The sequence below is a fragment of the Peromyscus eremicus genome, chromosome 12 (genome assembly GCF_949786415.1).
Source record: "Peromyscus eremicus chromosome 12, PerEre_H2_v1, whole genome shotgun sequence".
In the NCBI taxonomy this organism is placed as follows: Eukaryota; Metazoa; Chordata; class Mammalia; order Rodentia; family Cricetidae; genus Peromyscus; species Peromyscus eremicus.
The window spans coordinates 24,315,878-24,335,675 of record NC_081428.1 but is presented as its reverse complement, the minus strand read 5'-3'; the positions used below and the strand labels follow the sequence as shown (position 1 = coordinate 24,335,675).

The window sequence follows — 19,798 nt, the reverse complement described above, 5'->3', positions numbered from 1 at the left end:
CTCTTCATGAGCCATCCACCTTGGTTTTGGAGACAGAGTTTCTCACTGGCGTGGAACTCACTCATTATGTTAGGATGGCTGGCTGGCCATTGAGTCTCAGGAGTCTGCCCATCTCTACCTACTAGTGATGAGATTGTAAACATATACCACCACACATTTTTATGTGGATACTGGGCATCAAATTCAGATCCTAATGCATTTAGAGTAAGTGTATTATTAGCTGAGCCAACTCCCTAACTCAAGACTGTTTGAATATATTTTTATCTTGTATTAGGAAAATAGAAAATCTGTTTAGCAAGGTTACCAGGCACAACATTTGTAATTGGTGCATATGTCTTATATCAAAGAGTTAATTTTGATATTGAATAACAACTTTTAATGAAAGCCTGTAAGTTGACATTCACCCAGGGATCACGATGTATTGTAAAAGTGAGTCATTTATACTCTTCCTCAAGTTGAACATGGTTTAATAGTTTTGAAAAGAAATAGAATGATTTACTTAACACAGGCATATATTACTTAGGAACTACAAATTTATAACTAGGTACATGTATTCTAACTTATTTTCTCCTCCAGTACCCTCCACTTTTTACAGACTTTATTTTTTCTCTCCTTATAAACATAACTTTACTGCTTGCTGCCAAACTTCATTGATAAGATTGTCTTTTGTGTAGAAAAAATAGATCCCAAGACTCTATACTATCTTCTTTTGTTTTCCCCAGGGTACCGAATTCTAATTAAAATGCCCATGTTTAATTAAAATGCTTATTATTGTACAGCCTGTTCAGTTGGGTTGTGGTTGAAATAAACTGTTGATGAGAAGTAACACATCATATGTATTCTGGATAATGAATTCTGAATCTCAATGTGCTGCTCAAAATGTGAAGAGGTCCCTTCCAAACATGGGAAGATCTGAAAAAGTAGAGTACAGCATGTTAAGAGGATAGCCATATGACTGTCAGGAGGGAAATTTCTCTGCGAACTTCTGTTCCGTTGGAAGGAGGCTGGAAGACTAGTTACACTATGATACTTAAGTCTTTGTAACTGCAGAGAGTGTTAAAAACAAGACTGATAGACAAGCCGTTTGGTGGGAAGCTCCCTTTGTGGCTGGAGATCTGATTGAAGCTTGGCCCCGGTTCTTTACACAGTGTCCATTTGTGTTATAACGTTGGTAATCTCACTTTATCCTTAGTTTGTTAGGAAGATTAAATGATTCAAAGAGCTGATACTGAGCAATGGACACGTCTTAAGTGTCCTACATTGCTAAGATTACCATTGTATTATGTTTTTCATTGGTTTTGTGTCATGTGCCTCTCCCTTGAGAAGCTCTGATTTGTTAGATTCTCATTTGAGATTTTGATGTAATGTGGTATTACTTTTAGTTTGTCTGTGGGTGTTTTACCTGCATGTATGTCTGTGGACCACCTGTGTGTCATTGGTCCCGCAGAAAGGCCTGGAAAGGGCTTTAGATCCCCTGGAACTAGATTTACAGATGGCTGTGAGTCATTGTGTGGGTTCTGGGAACTGACCCTGGGTCCTCTGCAAGAGCAACAAGGGCTGTCTTCAGCCCCCACCCCCACTGTGTGTGTGTGTGTGTGTGTGTGTGTGTGTGTGTGTGTGTGTGTGTGTGTGTGTGTGTAGGTCAGAGGACAGCTGTGAGAGTTACTTCTCTCATTTCACCTATATTCTAGGGATTGAACTCAGGTCATCAGGCTTGTCTGCAAGCAAATTTACCCACTAAGCCATCTCCCCAACCCTTAATTTGTTAATTTCTAAGATAAGAACTTTGGAGTGCACATTGTCAAGTTCTCAACAGCACTGAGAGTAATTTTTAATTACTTACATATGCACACAGAATTTTTGGTTTGGGTTTTGGTTTTGGTTTTTTTAGTTTTTCAGTACAGCCTTGGCTGTCCTGGAACTTGCCCTGTAGACCAGGCTGGCCTTGAACTCACAGAGATCCACCTGCCTCTGCCTCCAGAGTGTTGCACCCCCAGCACCCAGCTACACACAAGTTTTTGAAATTGGACAACTTAAAAACAATGTCATTTAATAATATGACAGATAATATCCTCAAAAGGAAAATTTCTAGACAAATATGGGTAAGAAATATTATTTTTTATAGAAGAGTAAAGAGTCTTAAACTCATGCTTTTATGAAACATTGCCTATAGCCATAAGCATGTCGGATTTTTATAATTTACAGCTGCAAAAATAGTTACATGAGCATTATCTAAGCAACAATCTTTAATGGATTGTACTTTATTAGCTTTCTATTCTACACTATAAAAACAAGCCTGAATAATATGATAAATGGAAAATATAGCTTGACTGATCTTAAACCTTTGGTATTTTCATAAGACTTTTTACTATTTGTTGGCTTATTGGAGATTATGATCTTAATTTATAAATAAGATAAAGTATGACTAAGATTATTTTAAGTCTACCACTTAGAAAAAAATGGAAAACATAGTTACTTTCATTTGCAAGATATTTTACTTTTGGGTGTTTTGGTAGTGTTAAAACATTTCGGAGGGGAGCGGGAGGAGGGATGAGAGGGGGATCTGTGGTTGGTATGTAAAATGAATAAAAAATTTCGTAATAAAAAATAAAAATAATATTCATATTAAAAAAAAACATTTCAACATGTCACTGACTAGTAACATGATCCAGTATGGGAGTTTGCTGCCTGTTAAGACCAGTTAATTTGTTTTTTCTATAAACTTTACATTTTGTTTGTTGTTCATTCTCAACACCTAATAACAATATAACTTATAACTGGTGAAAGCCTTCCAGGTCTGTTTATTTTATATTTTTTTTAATGAGGTAATGAAGACGTCCCAGTTCAACAAGATGCACTTTGTGTCTGTGTTGTTTTAAGAGTGTGTAGTGTAAAAGTTGCTGTTGGAACAGTTTGGGCCAGTCATACTTCGTTTTCTTTGTCATTCACTGTTCTTTCCAAAGATAGGATAGAAGACTCTTCCTTGAAGCTGCATTTTCCCCAGGCTAGCATGCTGTTACTACATCAAAGATGTTTCAGCTTGCAAGGGAAAACCAGTTTTGCTCGAGTCTCATGGCCTACCGAGTTACATGAATATGGTTAGCACAGAGGAAGGGAAAGAAAAAGAAATGAAAGGAAAAAATATAAACAACTGGGAGCCAGTAAGTTTATTTGAGGCTAGGAGAGCTAAATTTAGGGGTGATTTTATTTTGACTCATGGTTTTCAGTATCATAGCGCTTCATCTATTAAAGCATTTTAAAAAGCCACATGGATGAAAATAATCCATTCCAATATACAACTGTAGTTTTAAAATTCAATTCAGTAGTTTTTGAAGATAAACACTATTGACTCCAGATTTCTGTACTTAACTTAAAAATAAACATTTTAAATGTTCTTTTAAATTACTTTATAAGATGGTTCACATCTTATTCCACACAGGATAAAGGAAAATGAGTATGGACAAGTTAACCGTTTATTAGATATTGTGTTGATGTATATGTCTTCTTCCTTGCTTTGTACTTAAAAATGTAGGATTTGAATAATCTGCTCAGAATTGTCTAGCAAAGAACAGGGTTGTGATTTAATTCATGACCTCTTGATGTTATCAAGGTATAAAGGACAGTTTTCCCATAGGAACCATTTTTAGAGCACATTATTTGCTTAATTTCCCACATTTTCTCCCTCTAGTCACTAAGTAAATAATGCTGCTTATTTTATAGTATGGAGTAGTGTATTCCTGTCCAGTTGAGATGACATTAGTAGTTTGTTTATTCCACTAAAATTTAGAGCTCACAATATAAAAGAGATGAATAGTATATTTCATTCTAAATAGGTTTATGGATTTAATAAAATACTGCCTAACAAAAATAACTTTTGGACATAAATTCTGATGCCATTGCTAATTATAACATGGATTCTAGCTCCTTCTAACCCAGGGACAATGAAAAGATGCCCTGATTTTGAAGTAGTTGGCAAATGTGTGTGAAGTTTTCATAGTGACTATATTTAAATTACCTTGATAATACAGTTATCTACAATGATTTAAATACCTAGAAAAATCAATTGAATGTATGCTGTTAAGTGTCTTCATTTGTATTTTTGTTTGTGTTTTGCAGGTGATGTAGTAATAGATAGAAAGCATTGTCCTGATGTTTCTTGTAGCTGAAGGAGGATTCAGTTACAGTCATTAGTGTATGGATGAGAGAAATGGAGGCAGTGGGCAGAAAAGACATGCAATTCAAATGAAGTGCTAACTGTGAGGGCAAGAAGCAGCAGAGTGCACCTGCTTGCTGGCCTGTGAAGAATGTGAAATAATCCTTTCTGAGTATGCTTAACGGACAAGTACCTTTTCTAATCGGCAAATGCCTGTAATAGATATGGGTTCTTCAAGCTGCACGGAGATAGCCATTAGCGGAAGTATATTCTAATAAATGTCACTTTTGCTGAAGCTCAGAGATAAGGACTGCATATTTCATCATTGAGTGTGATGATTTAATCTTGTCCCTACAGTACTACGGGATGACTTCAGACAAAACCCTTCAGATGTCATGGTGGCTGTAGGTGAGCCTGCAGTAATGGAATGCCAGCCTCCTCGGGGCCATCCAGAGCCCACCATCTCCTGGAAAAAGGATGGCTCACCCCTGGATGATAAAGATGAAAGAATCACTGTGAGTACTGAATCCAGTGGCAGGGAACATCTGCCAGATAACTGTGCGCATCTTTACCCAATCAAAAGAGGACATAGAAATCAGTTCTCGGCAATAAAGCCATGCATTAGTTCTCTTTTTCAGTTCTTTTAAAGGAAATATATTTCAATTTTCCTTGTGTAGACGTGAAAATAAGTGATGAAAATGTATGGTTTTTAAAGGTTTATAAAAGGCAGGAAACATATTTCCAATTCTAAAGTGTAAGAGTTCACACTTTTATGTAGATTCAATTATTACGATTACTTGAAGCTTAGAACATCTCCACATATTACAGTTAACATTATTAAAAAAATTATTTACAGAAGGTATTTTCGGAAGGTCTCCTGGTTTGCTTCAAGCGCTTGCTTTACCCCATTCTACTTTTTGATTCGCTTTTCTACTCTATGTAGTTTAGTATTGCTTCTGAATAGTAAAAATCTCTCTCTTACTAAGCAAATGATGACTGTGCCTCATTAGAAAATAAAATCCCCTGGTTACAGATTAGATTTTAAATCCACAATGGAAGTAGAAAAGTATATGCTGTGCTTTTTAAGCCATGATTCCAAGTGGCTCTTTCATGTATTTTGTCCTGTGAGCTGGTCACTGACCACTGTCATCAAACATGCTCGCATGGATTCTGTGGTTGTGCAATACCCCTCTTCGTATTCCCTTGTTCCATATATGCTGATGTCTTCTGTTGTGGCTCAGGAGAGTGTGTATGTAAGACAGTGACTTCTGCTAATTTATCAAAGAAGTCATAACACACATCACGAGCGAAATGCTTGCACTAGTCTTGAACAACCAATTAACCAAGGAGCATGATAGTTCAGCAGGGAGAGAACAAGAAAAGGAGCAGCTGGACCCAGGTTTAGGGAAGGAAATAAAATGTTTTTTGTTTTTGCTTTTGTTTTTTTTTTTCATCAATGATCTGACTTCAAATGAGTGTCGCAAATTTTCTTAGAAGTTGAAGCTGGAAAAAGATAATTCAGCTTTATCAGCTTCTAAGAGGCACTGAAAAGTCACAAACAGTGAAAATTCTTTGTAACATGTTTGCTTGGGGAAATGAAGTCAAGAGCACAGGGGAATAGAGACTGAGAATAAATACTTCCCTAGCTAGTGACAATGATTACTTTGGGTTCTGTGTACCATTAACATAAAAACATTTACCCTTATATCGTACTCCAGATCACATTAGTGCATACTCTCTATACTTCCCATTTCCCTGCCCTAATAATTCAGACACACTTAAATAGTTATTATATTTGACTTTCTCAAGTTTCTCCTGAGCATCTATTTGTATTTATATAAATTAAAGACAAAATTCTCAATACCAAGAGTTAAGTAAATTGTGGTGAGGTTGCCCTGGACAAAACCAACTAAATAATTGTATTATATAGTTTGCAAATTGTACAATGTTATTTAAAAAATAAAATAGATCAAGGTAGAGAAGGATTCATTAGAGATTGAGTAGGTCTGTAATATTAAAAGAATGATCAGAGAATTCCTCAATAAAAATATGGGGGGAAGTGAGCAGAAAAATGGACAGATACTCAGGAAATGTGTAATTTGATCAGACAAAGCAATTGATTCTAGACCCAAAGGTGATAAACAACTGACATTTTCACTTAGGAACAAAGAAGAAGTGTGGGCTGACTCGAGCAAGCAAGGGAGAGTCATAGAAGATAATGTCTGCACATAGCAAATAGGCCTAGTTATGTGGGACCTTGTGGATAGTGCAAGTATTTTGTTTCCTTCTAAGTCAAGTTAGGAGACATTTGTCACTGTGAGATCAGGAGGTGTGAATGGTGGCCTTCTCAGAAGTAGATGGACTAATTGAGAGATTTTACAGTACTCCGGACATGAGATAAATGATGGGTTGAACCAGTCCGTTAGGAGCAAAGGGGCTGGAGAGTAATTAGATCCTGAATATATTATAACGTAATACCCCCCAAAATTTCAGACATGCTGGATATGGCCTGTAAGATGTGAAGAAGAGTCAAGGCATACTTTTATGGGTTGGCACGAGAAAGTCAGAATGTGTGGGCGCCATTAACTATGGTGAATTGAATGTAGATGGTTGGGGTGGGATGTGTCAGGAGCTGAGGTTTAGACATGGTAATTTTCAAATGCTCATAAAAGATCTAAGTATATATGAAATAGGCAGTTGGGTGTATGAGTCAGAAACTGAGACTTGAGGTTGAGCCTGGAGAATAAGTTAAGTTGTGGTAAGCATACAAGTACTCATTACTGTGCAGTTGATCCCTCCCTGTGAGCAGATGGAAGACTGATCGAGCTTCTCAGGCAGCTCTCCTGGACTACTTCAGCTGCTTGTATTTGGAGTGAAAACACCAAAACATTATTAAATACCAGTGAGTGAATGAGCCTCAGGTACATGGTCTTTACCACTAGACAACCTCTATATGGGCCAACTTAGTCCATGGAATATGGCACATGGCTCTAGGCCTGAATTATGAGCCACAGAACTCTACATTCCTCAGGTACATGGTCTTTACCACTAGACAACCTCTATATGGGCCAACTTAGTCCATGGAATATGGCACATGGCTCTAGGCCTGAATTATGAGCCATAGAACTCTACACTCCTCAACTCTGGGCCCATGACCAGCATAGAGGATGGATGTAGATTGGATTATGGCTGATGGAAGTCCTGCAGTTTGCCTAACACAAAGGAGTCTATCCTGACACATATGAGACTCAGCAGGGTCTACCTGTTACTTCAGTGCTGAAAAGTGACAGCGTTTAGGGAATGAGTCTCGAAAGAAAGGAAGAGATGCAGGGTTTAGCTCTCAAGGAGAAAAGCAAAGGATCCTTGAGCAACAGAAACCGAAAGTGGAAAAGAAAGCAAACCCCATGGGCTGTCCAATGTTTTAAAGTGAATCTGGGGAGGAGTCAGTTGCAGCTGGTAGATCAAGGAACATGAGGACTAAGGGTGGACCACTAGATGTAAGAACTTGGTGTCTGTCAAAGATGAACCTGACAAGTAACATTTCAGGGGAGGTCGAGGAGGGTAGTTTATTAAAAATACCGAAACTGGGCTCAGACCAGACAGGACTCTTCATAGGTTATGTCTCAGTATGGTAGATTAAAAAATACAATGTGCCAGTTAATTTTTAAGTTTATATCAATACATATGTGTTCATTTTTATAACATTCCTAGTTTAAACCTGCTGTAGTAAATTTGGTTTTTTGTTTGTTTGTTTGTTTGTTTGTTTGTTTTTTAGAAAAATCTTGGAAACTCCTCCTGCATCATATTTTGTATTAGACAATTTTATGGTTTCTGCCAGTCTTTAATTTATTAGAGAATCATATTTATTTTCAATGCCCAAGGGGATGCCATCTTCTAATTCAAAAGCACCAGGCACTCAATACTTTCAACAGTCTAGAATCAATATAAAAACTACTTCTAATCAGGAATCAGACAATTTAAAGATATAATAACCTATGGCTGTGAAATGATTCCAAGGTATTAATGTATAAATAATTTTAAAATCACTTAATTGCTGCCAAAATGCTGATCCACAGTAGTGTTCCATATGCCAGGAAGTATTAACATCTGAAATTGTACCACTCCAAGACCATCTGTGCATTTGGTATAAATTATGACCATTGAACTGTTAAAAGACTAGAAATAAAATGATCGTTTCTACACAGAGAGAAATGAGTAGGCTAAAAATCAACAGTTTGGTTTTGAAATCTCTGTTCTTATTTAGATCATACCTGTTTTTGTTTTCTTGTCTTCCTTTAGGCAAACGTAAATTGAATGATGAAAGCAAAGACTAGATTATCAGTAGAATGCATGACTGTATTTCTGCTTCTTCTTTTCAAAATCTGAAAAGACATTCTTAGGAGATGTTGGTTATCCGATATTTCATGTGGTTTCCTTTCCTGAGCTTTGTATTCAAATGATTGTTTTCATTTCTCCTGTTAATGTGCTTTGCCAAATGTGTCGGGAACTGACAGGCGGGAGATGAAAGTACATAATATCCTTATGCAAGGCAATTGAAGATAGCATGGTTATTGCTACAGTTCAGGTCGCAGGAATTCCTAGAGTTCTTTAATGTGGTGGCGTTTCTTTGTTGAAGATTTGAAGGACACATCTTCCAGCTGTGAGAACAAAGACACACCCTGCACGAAGGGAAAGTATGTAATTGAATTGTAGCTGCACCTGTATTCTGGATATTCTTTAGTCATTTCTTTTCACAATGACCTGGATTCTGAGCCAAAGTTTAGATCCATGATGCTCATAAACCAGGGGTATATAAATTACATTTTCTTATGCTCCTACATGACAGGAGAATCTTTTTAAACTCTTTTGGCATGTATCCCTTAGAATGAAAGAGGCCTCACATGGTGTTTGTCTCAAGTACTTTTTTTTTTTTTTTTTTTTTTTTAAGTAGTCACAAGTTCTTAAAGAGAGAGATGTAGAAGTAGTTTAACTGCTAGGCTGGGTAAAATTGACCTGCTTCACTTCTTTGAGAGTTACTGTCCTGATTAATAAATGAAGTTTTCTCATAATGATGAATCAGAGTCTTTAAAACTGTCTTTTTGATATATAACAATATTAAAATAAACCTCATAAAAATGATATTTTTTAATTTCACTATACATTGCACATATTATGTTTAAGTTAAAGATATTTTGCAAATATATCAAAAAGGAAAAAAGCAAACAATCTAATGCCAAATATTAAAGCAGTAATTTTATGTTCCTTAAGACAACTAAATTACTTTTGAAATAAGGAAAAGTTAAGTTTAAAGTAGTTGTCACTGTTCTAGATGATAGAAGAACTCAATACTTCATTAAGCTGTTTACTTACAAGATTAACTACAATCAATGAAAACGTGTGACTCTTAAATGGCCCAAGAAAATGCTTGTGTAATTTTGGGTTCCCGGATGTGTGGCTAGTGGAGAGTAAAGGGAAAAGGACAGTGACAGCTAAGCCCTATCAGAGGTGATGGGCTGGTTTGAAAGCTACCACATACTGCTTGACTGCTGACTTTGCTGGCTTTAGTATTCTCTTTAAGACAAGTTTCCCACAACTCAGTACTATTTCTTTTTTTATTTTTATTTTTATTTTTATTTTGCAATACAATTCAGTTCTACATATCAGCCACGGATTCCATTATTCTCCCCCCTCTGGCCCCCCTCACCTTCCCCTCAGCCCACCCCCCATTCCCACCTCCTCCAGGGCAAAGCCTCCCCCGAGGACTGAGATCAACCTGGTAGACTCAGTCCAGGTAGGTCCAGTACCCTCCTCCCAGGCCGAGCCAAGCGATCCTGCATAGGTCCCAGGTTTCAAACAGCCAACTCATGCAATGAGCACAGGACCCGGTCCCACTGCCTGGATGCCTCCCAAACAGATCAAGCCAATCAACTGTCTCACCCATTCAGAGGGCCTGATCCAGTTGGTGACCCCTCAGCCATTGGTTCATAGTTCATGTGTTTCCATTCGTTTGGCTATTTGTCCCTGTGCTTTATCCAACCTTGGTCTCAACATCCTGCCCTGGAGTTCCCATTTGGACAAGAGAGCTCCCATCTGGACAAGAGAGAGAGACTTCCTGACCAGTACTATTTCTTAATGATTTTAAAGGGTAGGAAGAGCCATACAATTATACAGTGCCCTGGGCATCTCTTTCTCCACATACTGTGTCACAAGGAAATGATTGACATCCTAGTGGTCATGGTAGGAATTGCAAGCACAGAGATTAAAGAAGTAATTGATTTTTCATGAAAAGTACGTGTTGACTTGATTTTTATAAGAACCAATGTATTATAAACCAGTACTATTTAGAACCTATGGAGTACTTGATGAAACAATGTCAAGTACAGCCAATCCTCCATGTCTGTGAGTCCCACATGCATAGACTAAACTAGTCATACATCAGACATTAAAATGGGTTATGTGCTAATATTTGCTGATTTCACATTTGTAACAAGGGCCTTTATGGATTATGATATCTGTAGTTGGTCCTCGAACATATATCCTAGAGTACTGTGAAAATATATATATATATATATTCATATTTATGAACCACTGTTCCTTGAAAGAAGTAAACAAATCTACTAAGCGCAGATAAGGAACTGATGAAAGACCAAAGTTAGGATACCCCCAAAGTTTAACTTGGTAGACCAACGAATTTTATTGGAGGCCCTTACAAGAGTATGAGTAAGGGATTATTTATAGGAACAGAAATGATTCAAAAGCCTGACCAAAAGACCACCCTAGCAAGGGTGACAGCTCACGAAAGCTGTAACTCTGAAGCATAGTGAACAGCCCCCAGGCAACTCAATGGGTTGCAGAGTGTCTTTTCCAGATAGTTTAGTTGGTCTGAGCCTCTTCCAGTCCTTTGGCTGATATGAGCCATGTCTAAGCAGCTTGTCTTGTCTGAAAATGTCTGTCAGCAGTCTTTACTGCTCACATATCCTTGGAGAGAGAGACACCTGGTGAATCTGATCAGTTTCAGGAACTTCCTGAAGTCTTTGAGTAGTTTACTTCCTGAGAGTGATGAACTTCCCTGTGGGATGGAATGTTTTGTCTCCCTTTAAAACATCCTGTGCCTTAGTGACCTTCTCTCCAAATGGAGAAAATTGGTATATAACAATGGTGATGAGTTACGAAATTCATACTGATTCATCAGCAAAAAAAATGGTATTTTTGCATCTATTTATGAAAAAGATGTAAGTGATAGCTAGAAATGAAGACATTTTGTAAGCTAGTAAATGAGTATTAACAGGAAAAAAATCTATAGTAAATCATCAAAAAAAATGAAGTCATATTTATTAACCGTTGAAAGTATTTAAAGAATTATATCCAGTCCTCTGTTTTGATATTGCAAAAATGAATTTTAAAACTTTTTTTCTGAAAGTTTCAAACAATTATTTCCAAGTTTAGAAATGGGTGTTGTAGAAACATCAGCAACTTGACGATTGTTGTGTCATGACCACTTGCTGAAGAGTCGATGTTTCTGTGGTCTCCTTTCATTGTAAACCCTTCATTCCAGTTGGGAGGAGGTATCTCTCAACTCAGTTTCTTGGGGAACAAAAAGAAGATGATGATAGTTAAAAGCTTAATCTTACAGCTACAAGTATCCACACAGTGTTCTAAGCCCTCTGTGTGTTAATTGTTTTAATGATAACAATAACATTTTCAAGTAACTACCAAGTTTTTTGGCTAAGGCAGTGGCCAACTCCCAATTGGCTGAGAGTGGGGCTAGGGCTAGGGAGCATTTATCAGGCACCTATGTTTTGTTCATTGATAACTTTTTTATAGGGCTCTAGAGATATATATCCTACTATATGGTAAAATTGCCTTTATCTCCAAGTGTCTTTTTATTTTTCTTATTTTTTTTATGCTTGCATCTTATGCATTTGTTTGTGTGTATATTCATGTTCAAGTGGACATACATGCAGAGGCCAGATATAAGTCATGTGTCTTCTGTTATCACTCTATACCATTTTTTGGTGGCAGGGGCCTCTCACTGAACCTGGTCCTCCCAGATTAGGCTGGTCTGGCTAGCCATCAAGGCCCCAAGACCCACCTATCTCTGCCTCTTGGTTACTGGAATGACAGGGACATGTTGCCACACCAAACATTTTTTTTTTCCAAGATGTTATGCTGTTTCTCAAACTAGACTAATTGCATTCAAGAATTAGCTCATTATCTTTAGAAATGAAACGTGTAATGAGGAAAGATTGATAACATTTGAAAAGCTTAAAAGTTTGACAAAAGATGTGTTAAGAGCAGTTGAACTCAACCAAAGATTATAACTCTGGTAAACTAAGAATATCTGTTTTTAACACTAGATGCTTTACATATTAGAGATTGTCTGTGGAGGAGGGTAATTAACTTCTCACCACTTAGCACTGAGGGGTTTTAAAAAGTCATTTAAAATCATTCTATGCCCCAGTAAAAAAGAAATCACAGAATGTGCTTTAAATGCTCAGTCCAAACTTTAGACTGTCCATGTTCTAAAATCATCATTGCTATACATGTCAGAAGAGCATTGAACAATTGTGAGAAATTATATGATGAACAGAAAGTTGAGCTGGGGAAGAAATACTTACGTACCAATTTGGCTGTTTTATGTGGGTGAGGATAGCATGTGCAAAGACTAAGACACTGGCATCGTATAAAGCTTATGTCCTGCCTGGACTCGAACAAGAGTTTATTTGTCCTAATGACCTCTGTGGTTGATTCTGATGAATTCATTGTAATATTTTTAAATAATAGATTAAGAATATTTATTTTCATATTTGAAATTCTCAGTTTGGGGCTTTGTGGCAAACTTTAAGATGATTTTTTTCTTTTATTAAAAAATAGATTCTTCTTTCATGCAATACATCTAGACCACAGTTTCCCCTCCCTCCACTCCTCCCAGCTCCCCTGCTCTTTCCCTTTCCCCCAGATCCACTTCTCCTCTGTTACCTCTTCAGAAAAGAGCAGGCTTCCAAAAGACCACCAAATACGACAAAACAAGATACAATAAAACAAGGCAAAAACCCTCATATCGAGATATCGAGGCCGGACAAGGCAACCCAATAGGAGGAAAAGAGTCTCAAGAGCAGGCAAGAGAGTCAGAGATCCACCTGCTCCCACTGTGAGGAATCCCACAGAAACACCAAGCTAACAACCATAACATATGTGCAGAGGACCTGGTACAGACGCTTGCTGCTCCAGTCTCTGTGAGCCCCTATGAGCTCTGATTAGTTGATTAAGTAAGTGAGCTGTGGTCTCCTGGTGTCCTCCATCCCCTCTGGCTCCTATAGTATTTGTCTTGAACATTTTCTTCTTTCTGCCTGTCTTCCAGGTAGCCTGTCAGAGATATTCTATGTTTTCTATTTTTTTTACAGGACTGAAAAGTAATTTAAACAACAATCAAATAATTTTATGCTAACTATTTTCATTAGAGCTAGACCAAACAGAAGCCATTTTATTAGCATGTATTGATTATATAGTCATGAGCTCCATTGTGACATTGTGCACATATATACTATGTATTTCCATCGTATCCATTGTCCTCGATTCCTCTCCTCCACTTCTTATTGATCTACTTCCTCTTCCCATCTACTCCTAGTTCTCTTTGCTTTTCTTCCTTCCTCGTTGTCTTTCTTTCTTTCTTTCTTTCTTTCTTTCTTTCTTTCTTTCTTTCTTTCTTTCTTTCTTTCTTTCTTTCTTTCCTCTATCCTCCCCCCACCCACCTTCCCTTTTTTCTGCCTCCCACCTTGTTTCCAAGGATTCACTGACAGAGTTCAGAGTCATAATTATTTGCAGGAACACGGGCTCCTTGCCGGTGGCTTCGGCACATGAAGAAATGTCTTTCCCTTCCCCATGGACCATTGTATATTGATATTCAGGGAGGAGTGGGACTTCATGGACATGTTGTCCTAGCCACTGTTACCTCCTCTAAAGTCCCAGGAAAGATGGTGAGTTCAAGGGCTTAAAGGGGCTCAATTCTGCGACAGCTTTCTTTCCTCTTGATCCTTCCTCTTGAATCCATTTTTGACAAAATGTACAGAAAGAGTCCCACTGTGAGCATATGTGTGACCTTTCTTTTTTTTTTTTTTTTTTTTTTTTTTTTTTTTTTTTTTGAGACAGGGTTTCTCCGTGTAGCCCCAGGCTGGCCTCGAACTCACAGAGATCCGCCTGCCTCTGCCTCCCCAGTGCTGGGACTAAAGGCGTGCGCCACCACCGCCCGGCTGTGTGACCTTTCTTAATGTTTTACTTTAGACCTGATGACCAGCCATCACCATTTGCCCAGGACTCTCCTGGTATTTAGCTGTGAAAACTCTAGCCTTGGAAACCTGTCAGATCCGAGAAAACAAGAAAAGCAGGCCACCTTAATCCAAGACAGTTGAAGAGAATCGTTTTGGGCATGATAAGCGTTGAGTGACATTACAGATCAGGGGCAGTCACTAAATATAAACAGAAGGTCTGACCTGTGTTATTTCTTTCCCAAGCAAAATTAAGATTTGAATATAAAGTAAGGCAGTTCTGAACAAATCTGGTTACACGTTCAGACGCTCATTTAGCACTTCCCTCCCCAGGCTAGAGAGGCAGAATTGCTGAGATGAGACATGTCATAACTTTTTCCAGTCCTGTTTTGCATCCTGTACGTCTTTGAGGGTTTCTTTGATTTCCCATGTTGGTGTGATATTTGGGTAAAATGCAGCTGACTCACATCCCATGCAAATCCCCCGAGTCCTCCAGACCCTTCACAAACTTGGCATTCGGCCCATGTCTTGCCAATTGCTTCCTCCCCTCCAATTCCCATATGTCTCCTTCCTGAGCCATCTGCTCCTCCTCCCTTCCTTCAGTCAGGACTCTGCTCTGTTCTTCAGTTCCCTCCATCATTCAATGTCCACGGCTTCCTCTCTCCCCCTTCTCTTCTAGAGGAAGTCATTGTATTTACCACAACTGATGATGCAGATGGAGCCCACTTCCCTGAGAAACTGAGTTTGTGTTCCTAAAAAATAAATAGGTAGTGCTCTTACATAAAGGTCAAAGGAAGCTGGGGTAGAAAGCCAAAAATAGATGTTTTACATCGTGTACTTAATTTCTTTAAAAAAAAAAATAAATTGTTACTCATGCTATAAGTCTGAGTAAAATGAGTATAATTACATCTGTGATAGGATTATATAAATTAATTAGCAGTAAATGTCTGTTCAAATCTAATTGCTTAATTTTCAAATTTTGTACATTTTGTACATTGTACAGTAGAATAAAATATGTGCTTGAGCATTATAAGACCGAATTATAATGCCAGGTTTAAACACGTGCATTCATGAGCCTATGGGAGGTATTTAATCTGCCTAAATTTCTTTTTCTTCTTGTGTCTGTCAAATGACTTGTCTAGTAATACCTGTTTTAGTTTACTGCATCAGGGCTATATGGTGAGAAAACATATCCCTGTCAATAGCAATACTCTATACATACATACTCAGGTATTCTTAATATTCTGGAATGTTTTAGTAGACATGTTTAGACTCTAAATATACTTACTTATCAAAAGTGTATGGAAAAGAAAAATGAGGAACCTTTTATACTGTATCAACTGTAATTTCATGATATGTAATAGTCATATTTTAAATGTATATAAAAGATACCTTGTGTTACATGCCCTTTCCCAATATTTGTATCTATACCAGATTCAAATTATGAGAATATTTATTGTCACAGTATTACTCTCAGTACTTAGGGTGAACATGATGAGTAAGGAGGAATGTAGACTAATACTGGGATGAGGAAACCGATGCAAGTCCTTTGTCCAGCTGTGTTCTGAAATGCAATCATCAGCTGTAGATTTCACAGGGAAATAAGCTGAAATGCCTAAGGCAGCCACTGTGTAGAATGAATCAATGTTTTTCCCATGCGTCGGGAACACTTCTAGTTAGACTCTAGGGGAGTTGAGAAATTCTGTGACTCAGAGGAAGAAGGGTGGTTGAGAAATGATGGTTTATGTTCCCAAGGAGCATTCTGAGCCTTTTACAAACTTTCAAATCTACAGGATTACATAGAGATCCACCATATCTGAATCCAAACCCAGGGTAGAGAAAGCCCAGTATTTCTCACCTACTTGTGAACTCACACCTTTCAAAAGGATTGCTAGAAACTAAGACATTCTCTGTTCCAATACAATGTTAGACTGTGTCTTAGTTAAGGTGTTTATTGCTGTGAGGAGATTCCATGATCATGGCAACTCTTATAAAGGAAAGCATTTAATTGGAGTGGCTTGCTTACAGTTTCAGAGGTTCAGTCTATTATCATCATGACGGGGAGCATGACAGTATACAGGCAGATGTGGTGCTAGAGGTGACAGTGCAGCAGGAAGTCAACTGACTGTCATATTGAAAGAAGCTGGAGCCAAAGAGACATCAAAGCCCTCCCCCACAGTGATACACTTCCTCCATCCAAGCCACACCTTCTAATAGTGCCACTCCCTTTGGAGGCCATTTTCTTTCAAACCACCACATTCCACTCCATGGCCCCCAAAGGCTTAGAACCATATCATGATGGAAAAAAAAAATGTACTCAGTTCAACTTTAAAAGTCTCCATCTCAAACTTGTTTCAACGTTCAAAGTCTTTTCTTTGAGACTTTGGCACGGCAATCTCTCAACTGTAATCCCCTGTAAAAATCAAAATAAAAAATCAGATCACGTACTTCCAACGTATAATGGCACAAGATTTATAATACCATTCCAAAACATAGGGAAGGGAGCATAGTAAGGCAATACTGGACAAAAGCAAGACTGAAAACCAGCTGGGCAAACTTCAAACTCTGAATCTCCATGTCTGATGTCAAAACACTCTTCAGATCCCCAACTCCATTCAGCTTTGTGGACTGCAACACACTTCTTTCTCTTGGGCTGATTCCATTCCGTTAGCAGCTCTTCTTGGCAGGTATCCCTCGGCTCTGGCATCTCTAACATCTTGGGTTCTCCAAAGCAATGCAGGATTCAACGTCATGGCTTCATGCAATGGCCTTTCTACTAGGCCTCCATTCAGGGACACCTCTGACACATGCCTGGCCTCAGTGGCTTTATTCCATAACTCCTTTCTTCTATCCTTAATTCTAAAGCCAGAACTGTGTGGCCGAAGCTGCCATGTTCTGCTGCTCGCTGGGGCTGGAACATGTCCCACACATTCAATTACATCTTCACCAGCTTTCTGTCTTTCACTGCCTAAGCTTGGCTGTCTGAGACTTGCTCTATTGACGAGGCTGGCCTCAAACTCAGAGATCCACCAGCCTCTGCCTTCCTAGTGCTAGGATTAAAGGTGTGCCATACCACACCCAGCTCTAAACTTTTCTTCAGTTGGAAATTTAGCTGGATAGGATCTTGCCCTGAGGTCACCATTCCCTTTATTCCATTTATCTCCTTGAACACAGGGCTTAGTTCCATTCCACTTGTTGGTGCTCTTTTCCTCTGCAAAATTTACATTTTGAAATTTACCCCACTCAGCTTGCTTCTTTTCATTATAAATCTTCATTAGAGTTACCATTAATAGCCGTAGGACAAAGTCTATACTAGGCTGTTATGAGATTTCTTCTGCCAACGTAATCAATGTAAAACTCTTCAACTCAAGAGTAGGTCACAGAACCAAAGCCCCTGGAATGTTTTGTTTGGGGAAATCCCTCATTCCCACACACTCTGTAAGTGTGCCCCATTTCTCAAAATGTTCTCTTAAGCTGTCATCTGTGTTTCAAAGCTCAGATCACCAATAAAGAGCTTCCTCAACTGTTCTCCTTCCTGTGATCATGGTCTGTAAAGGCACAGAATTTTGGAATGAACGTCTCTCTCCATATATATGTATGTATATGTATATGTCTCTCTCTCTCTCTCTCTCTCTCTCTCTCTCTCTTACACACACACACACACACACACACACACACACACACACACACACGGGATTTATTGGAATGACTTACAGGCTACAGTCCAACAATGGCTAGTTGTGAATGGGAAGTCCAGCAATCTAGTAGCTGCTCCATCCCAGGGGGCTGGGTGTCTCAGCGGGTCTTCTGGATGTGCTGACAAGGACAGGGCAAGCAGGCAAAGAAGAACAAACCCCTCTTTCTGCCACTGTCCTCATATAGGCTTGCAGCAGGAGGTGTGACCCAGATTAAAGGTGTGTCATCCAGCCTCAAGATCCAGATCAAAGGCATGTGTCTTCTTGCCTTAAGATCCAGAGCACAAGTGTGCGTTATAGTTCATTCTAGATATAGTCAAGTTGACAACCACATTATAGGCTAGATGGCAGTAAGATATTCTAATGAGGATTTGGTTAGTGTTCTTATTTTGATTACTAAGGGTTTTTTTTATTGATTTATGAAAGCCTTTGCTTCTGCTACTTTATGTTCTGACCTCTGCACCCTCTTTTTTTCTTTAAATTTTCACATCCCAACTTAAATTCTTTTTAATTTAATTTTTGGTTCCTCTGTGTGCATGCATGTGTGTATGTGTGCTGGCAAGCATACATGCACACACACACACACACACACACACACACACACACGCACACACACACTTCGTTTGTTTGTTTTAGGTGTTGGGTGCACATGCCACAGTGCGCATGTGGAAGTCAGAGGACAACCTTGACTTTTGGTCCTCACCTTCCCCTTGTGTGGGTGGCACAGGGCATGTTTCTCTTCGAACCGCATTGCATATCGGCCTGCAAGAGTTCTGCCGGTTTTCCTGCCTCAGCCTCCTGTCTTACCACAGAAGTACCAAGATTAGCGATTGGAGCCATTGTGTCTGGGTTTCGTTTGGGTTGCAACTTGAAGTCTGGCCATGGGGCTTATGTTGCAAGCTCTTTAACTTCTGAGCTGTCTCTCCCTAAGCCCTCAAATCTCAGCCTGAAGCAGTTTCTTTGGAGGAGCCTTCTGTAAAATCTTACTTGAAATACCCACATTAGGTTTCTTTTTCAGGCCTTTTCCACTTCATCAAGCATTCTTCTTAGGTCTTTTGCAAATCCTCACTTTTATGTTACTTGTTCCTTATATATGATACATCTTGAGTGAATGCCTGTATCCCTGTGTGTGTCTTTTGGTAGTAATGGTTAACTCCGACTGACAGCTTGATGGGATTAATTATTTCTCCATTATAAAAATGTATTGATTGTAATGGTTCCCATTTGATTAATCAAGATGTGTTTGAACCTAGTTGCCGTGATTTAAAATTCACAGTTCAAAACCGCAGTAGCTTTTGTACTGACCTAAATAATAATATATTCCCTACCTGTTTATTGTGATCCTTCTGTGAATGAAATTATACCAGTGTCCCCAGTCTGCTTTGACTGGTTCTATAGTTCACTGGTATCGTACTTACCTAGCATACACGTGGCTGTAGATTAGATCCTTGATAGTGAGGAGAGGAGAGGAGGGGAGAGGGGGAGGGGAGCAGAGAGGAGAGATCGGATGGGAAGCTAAGGGCAGGGAAGGGGATGGTGTGAAAGGGAAGAGGAGGGAGGCTAGGAGATAAGGGGAAGGAAAAGGAAGAAGGAAGAGGTATAGAATGGATCGGGATGAAATAAGGGAGTTGAAAGCGTTCGAAGATGGATGATAACACTCATTGTAAGTTATTAAGTATCAAATC

General features: G+C 38.7%; 1 protein-coding gene across 1 annotated transcript in view; it reads left to right on the top strand.

Annotated features, from left to right (window-relative positions):
* Robo1 (roundabout guidance receptor 1) overlaps window positions 1-19,798 on the top strand; it is a 386,707-nt gene that overhangs the window by 235,021 nt on the left and 131,888 nt on the right. Inside the window, exon 3 of the mRNA XM_059277691.1 lies at window positions 4,511-4,668. Coding sequence (XP_059133674.1) covers window positions 4,511-4,668 — 158 coding nt within the window. The remainder of the gene's footprint in view (window positions 1-4,510; window positions 4,669-19,798) is intronic.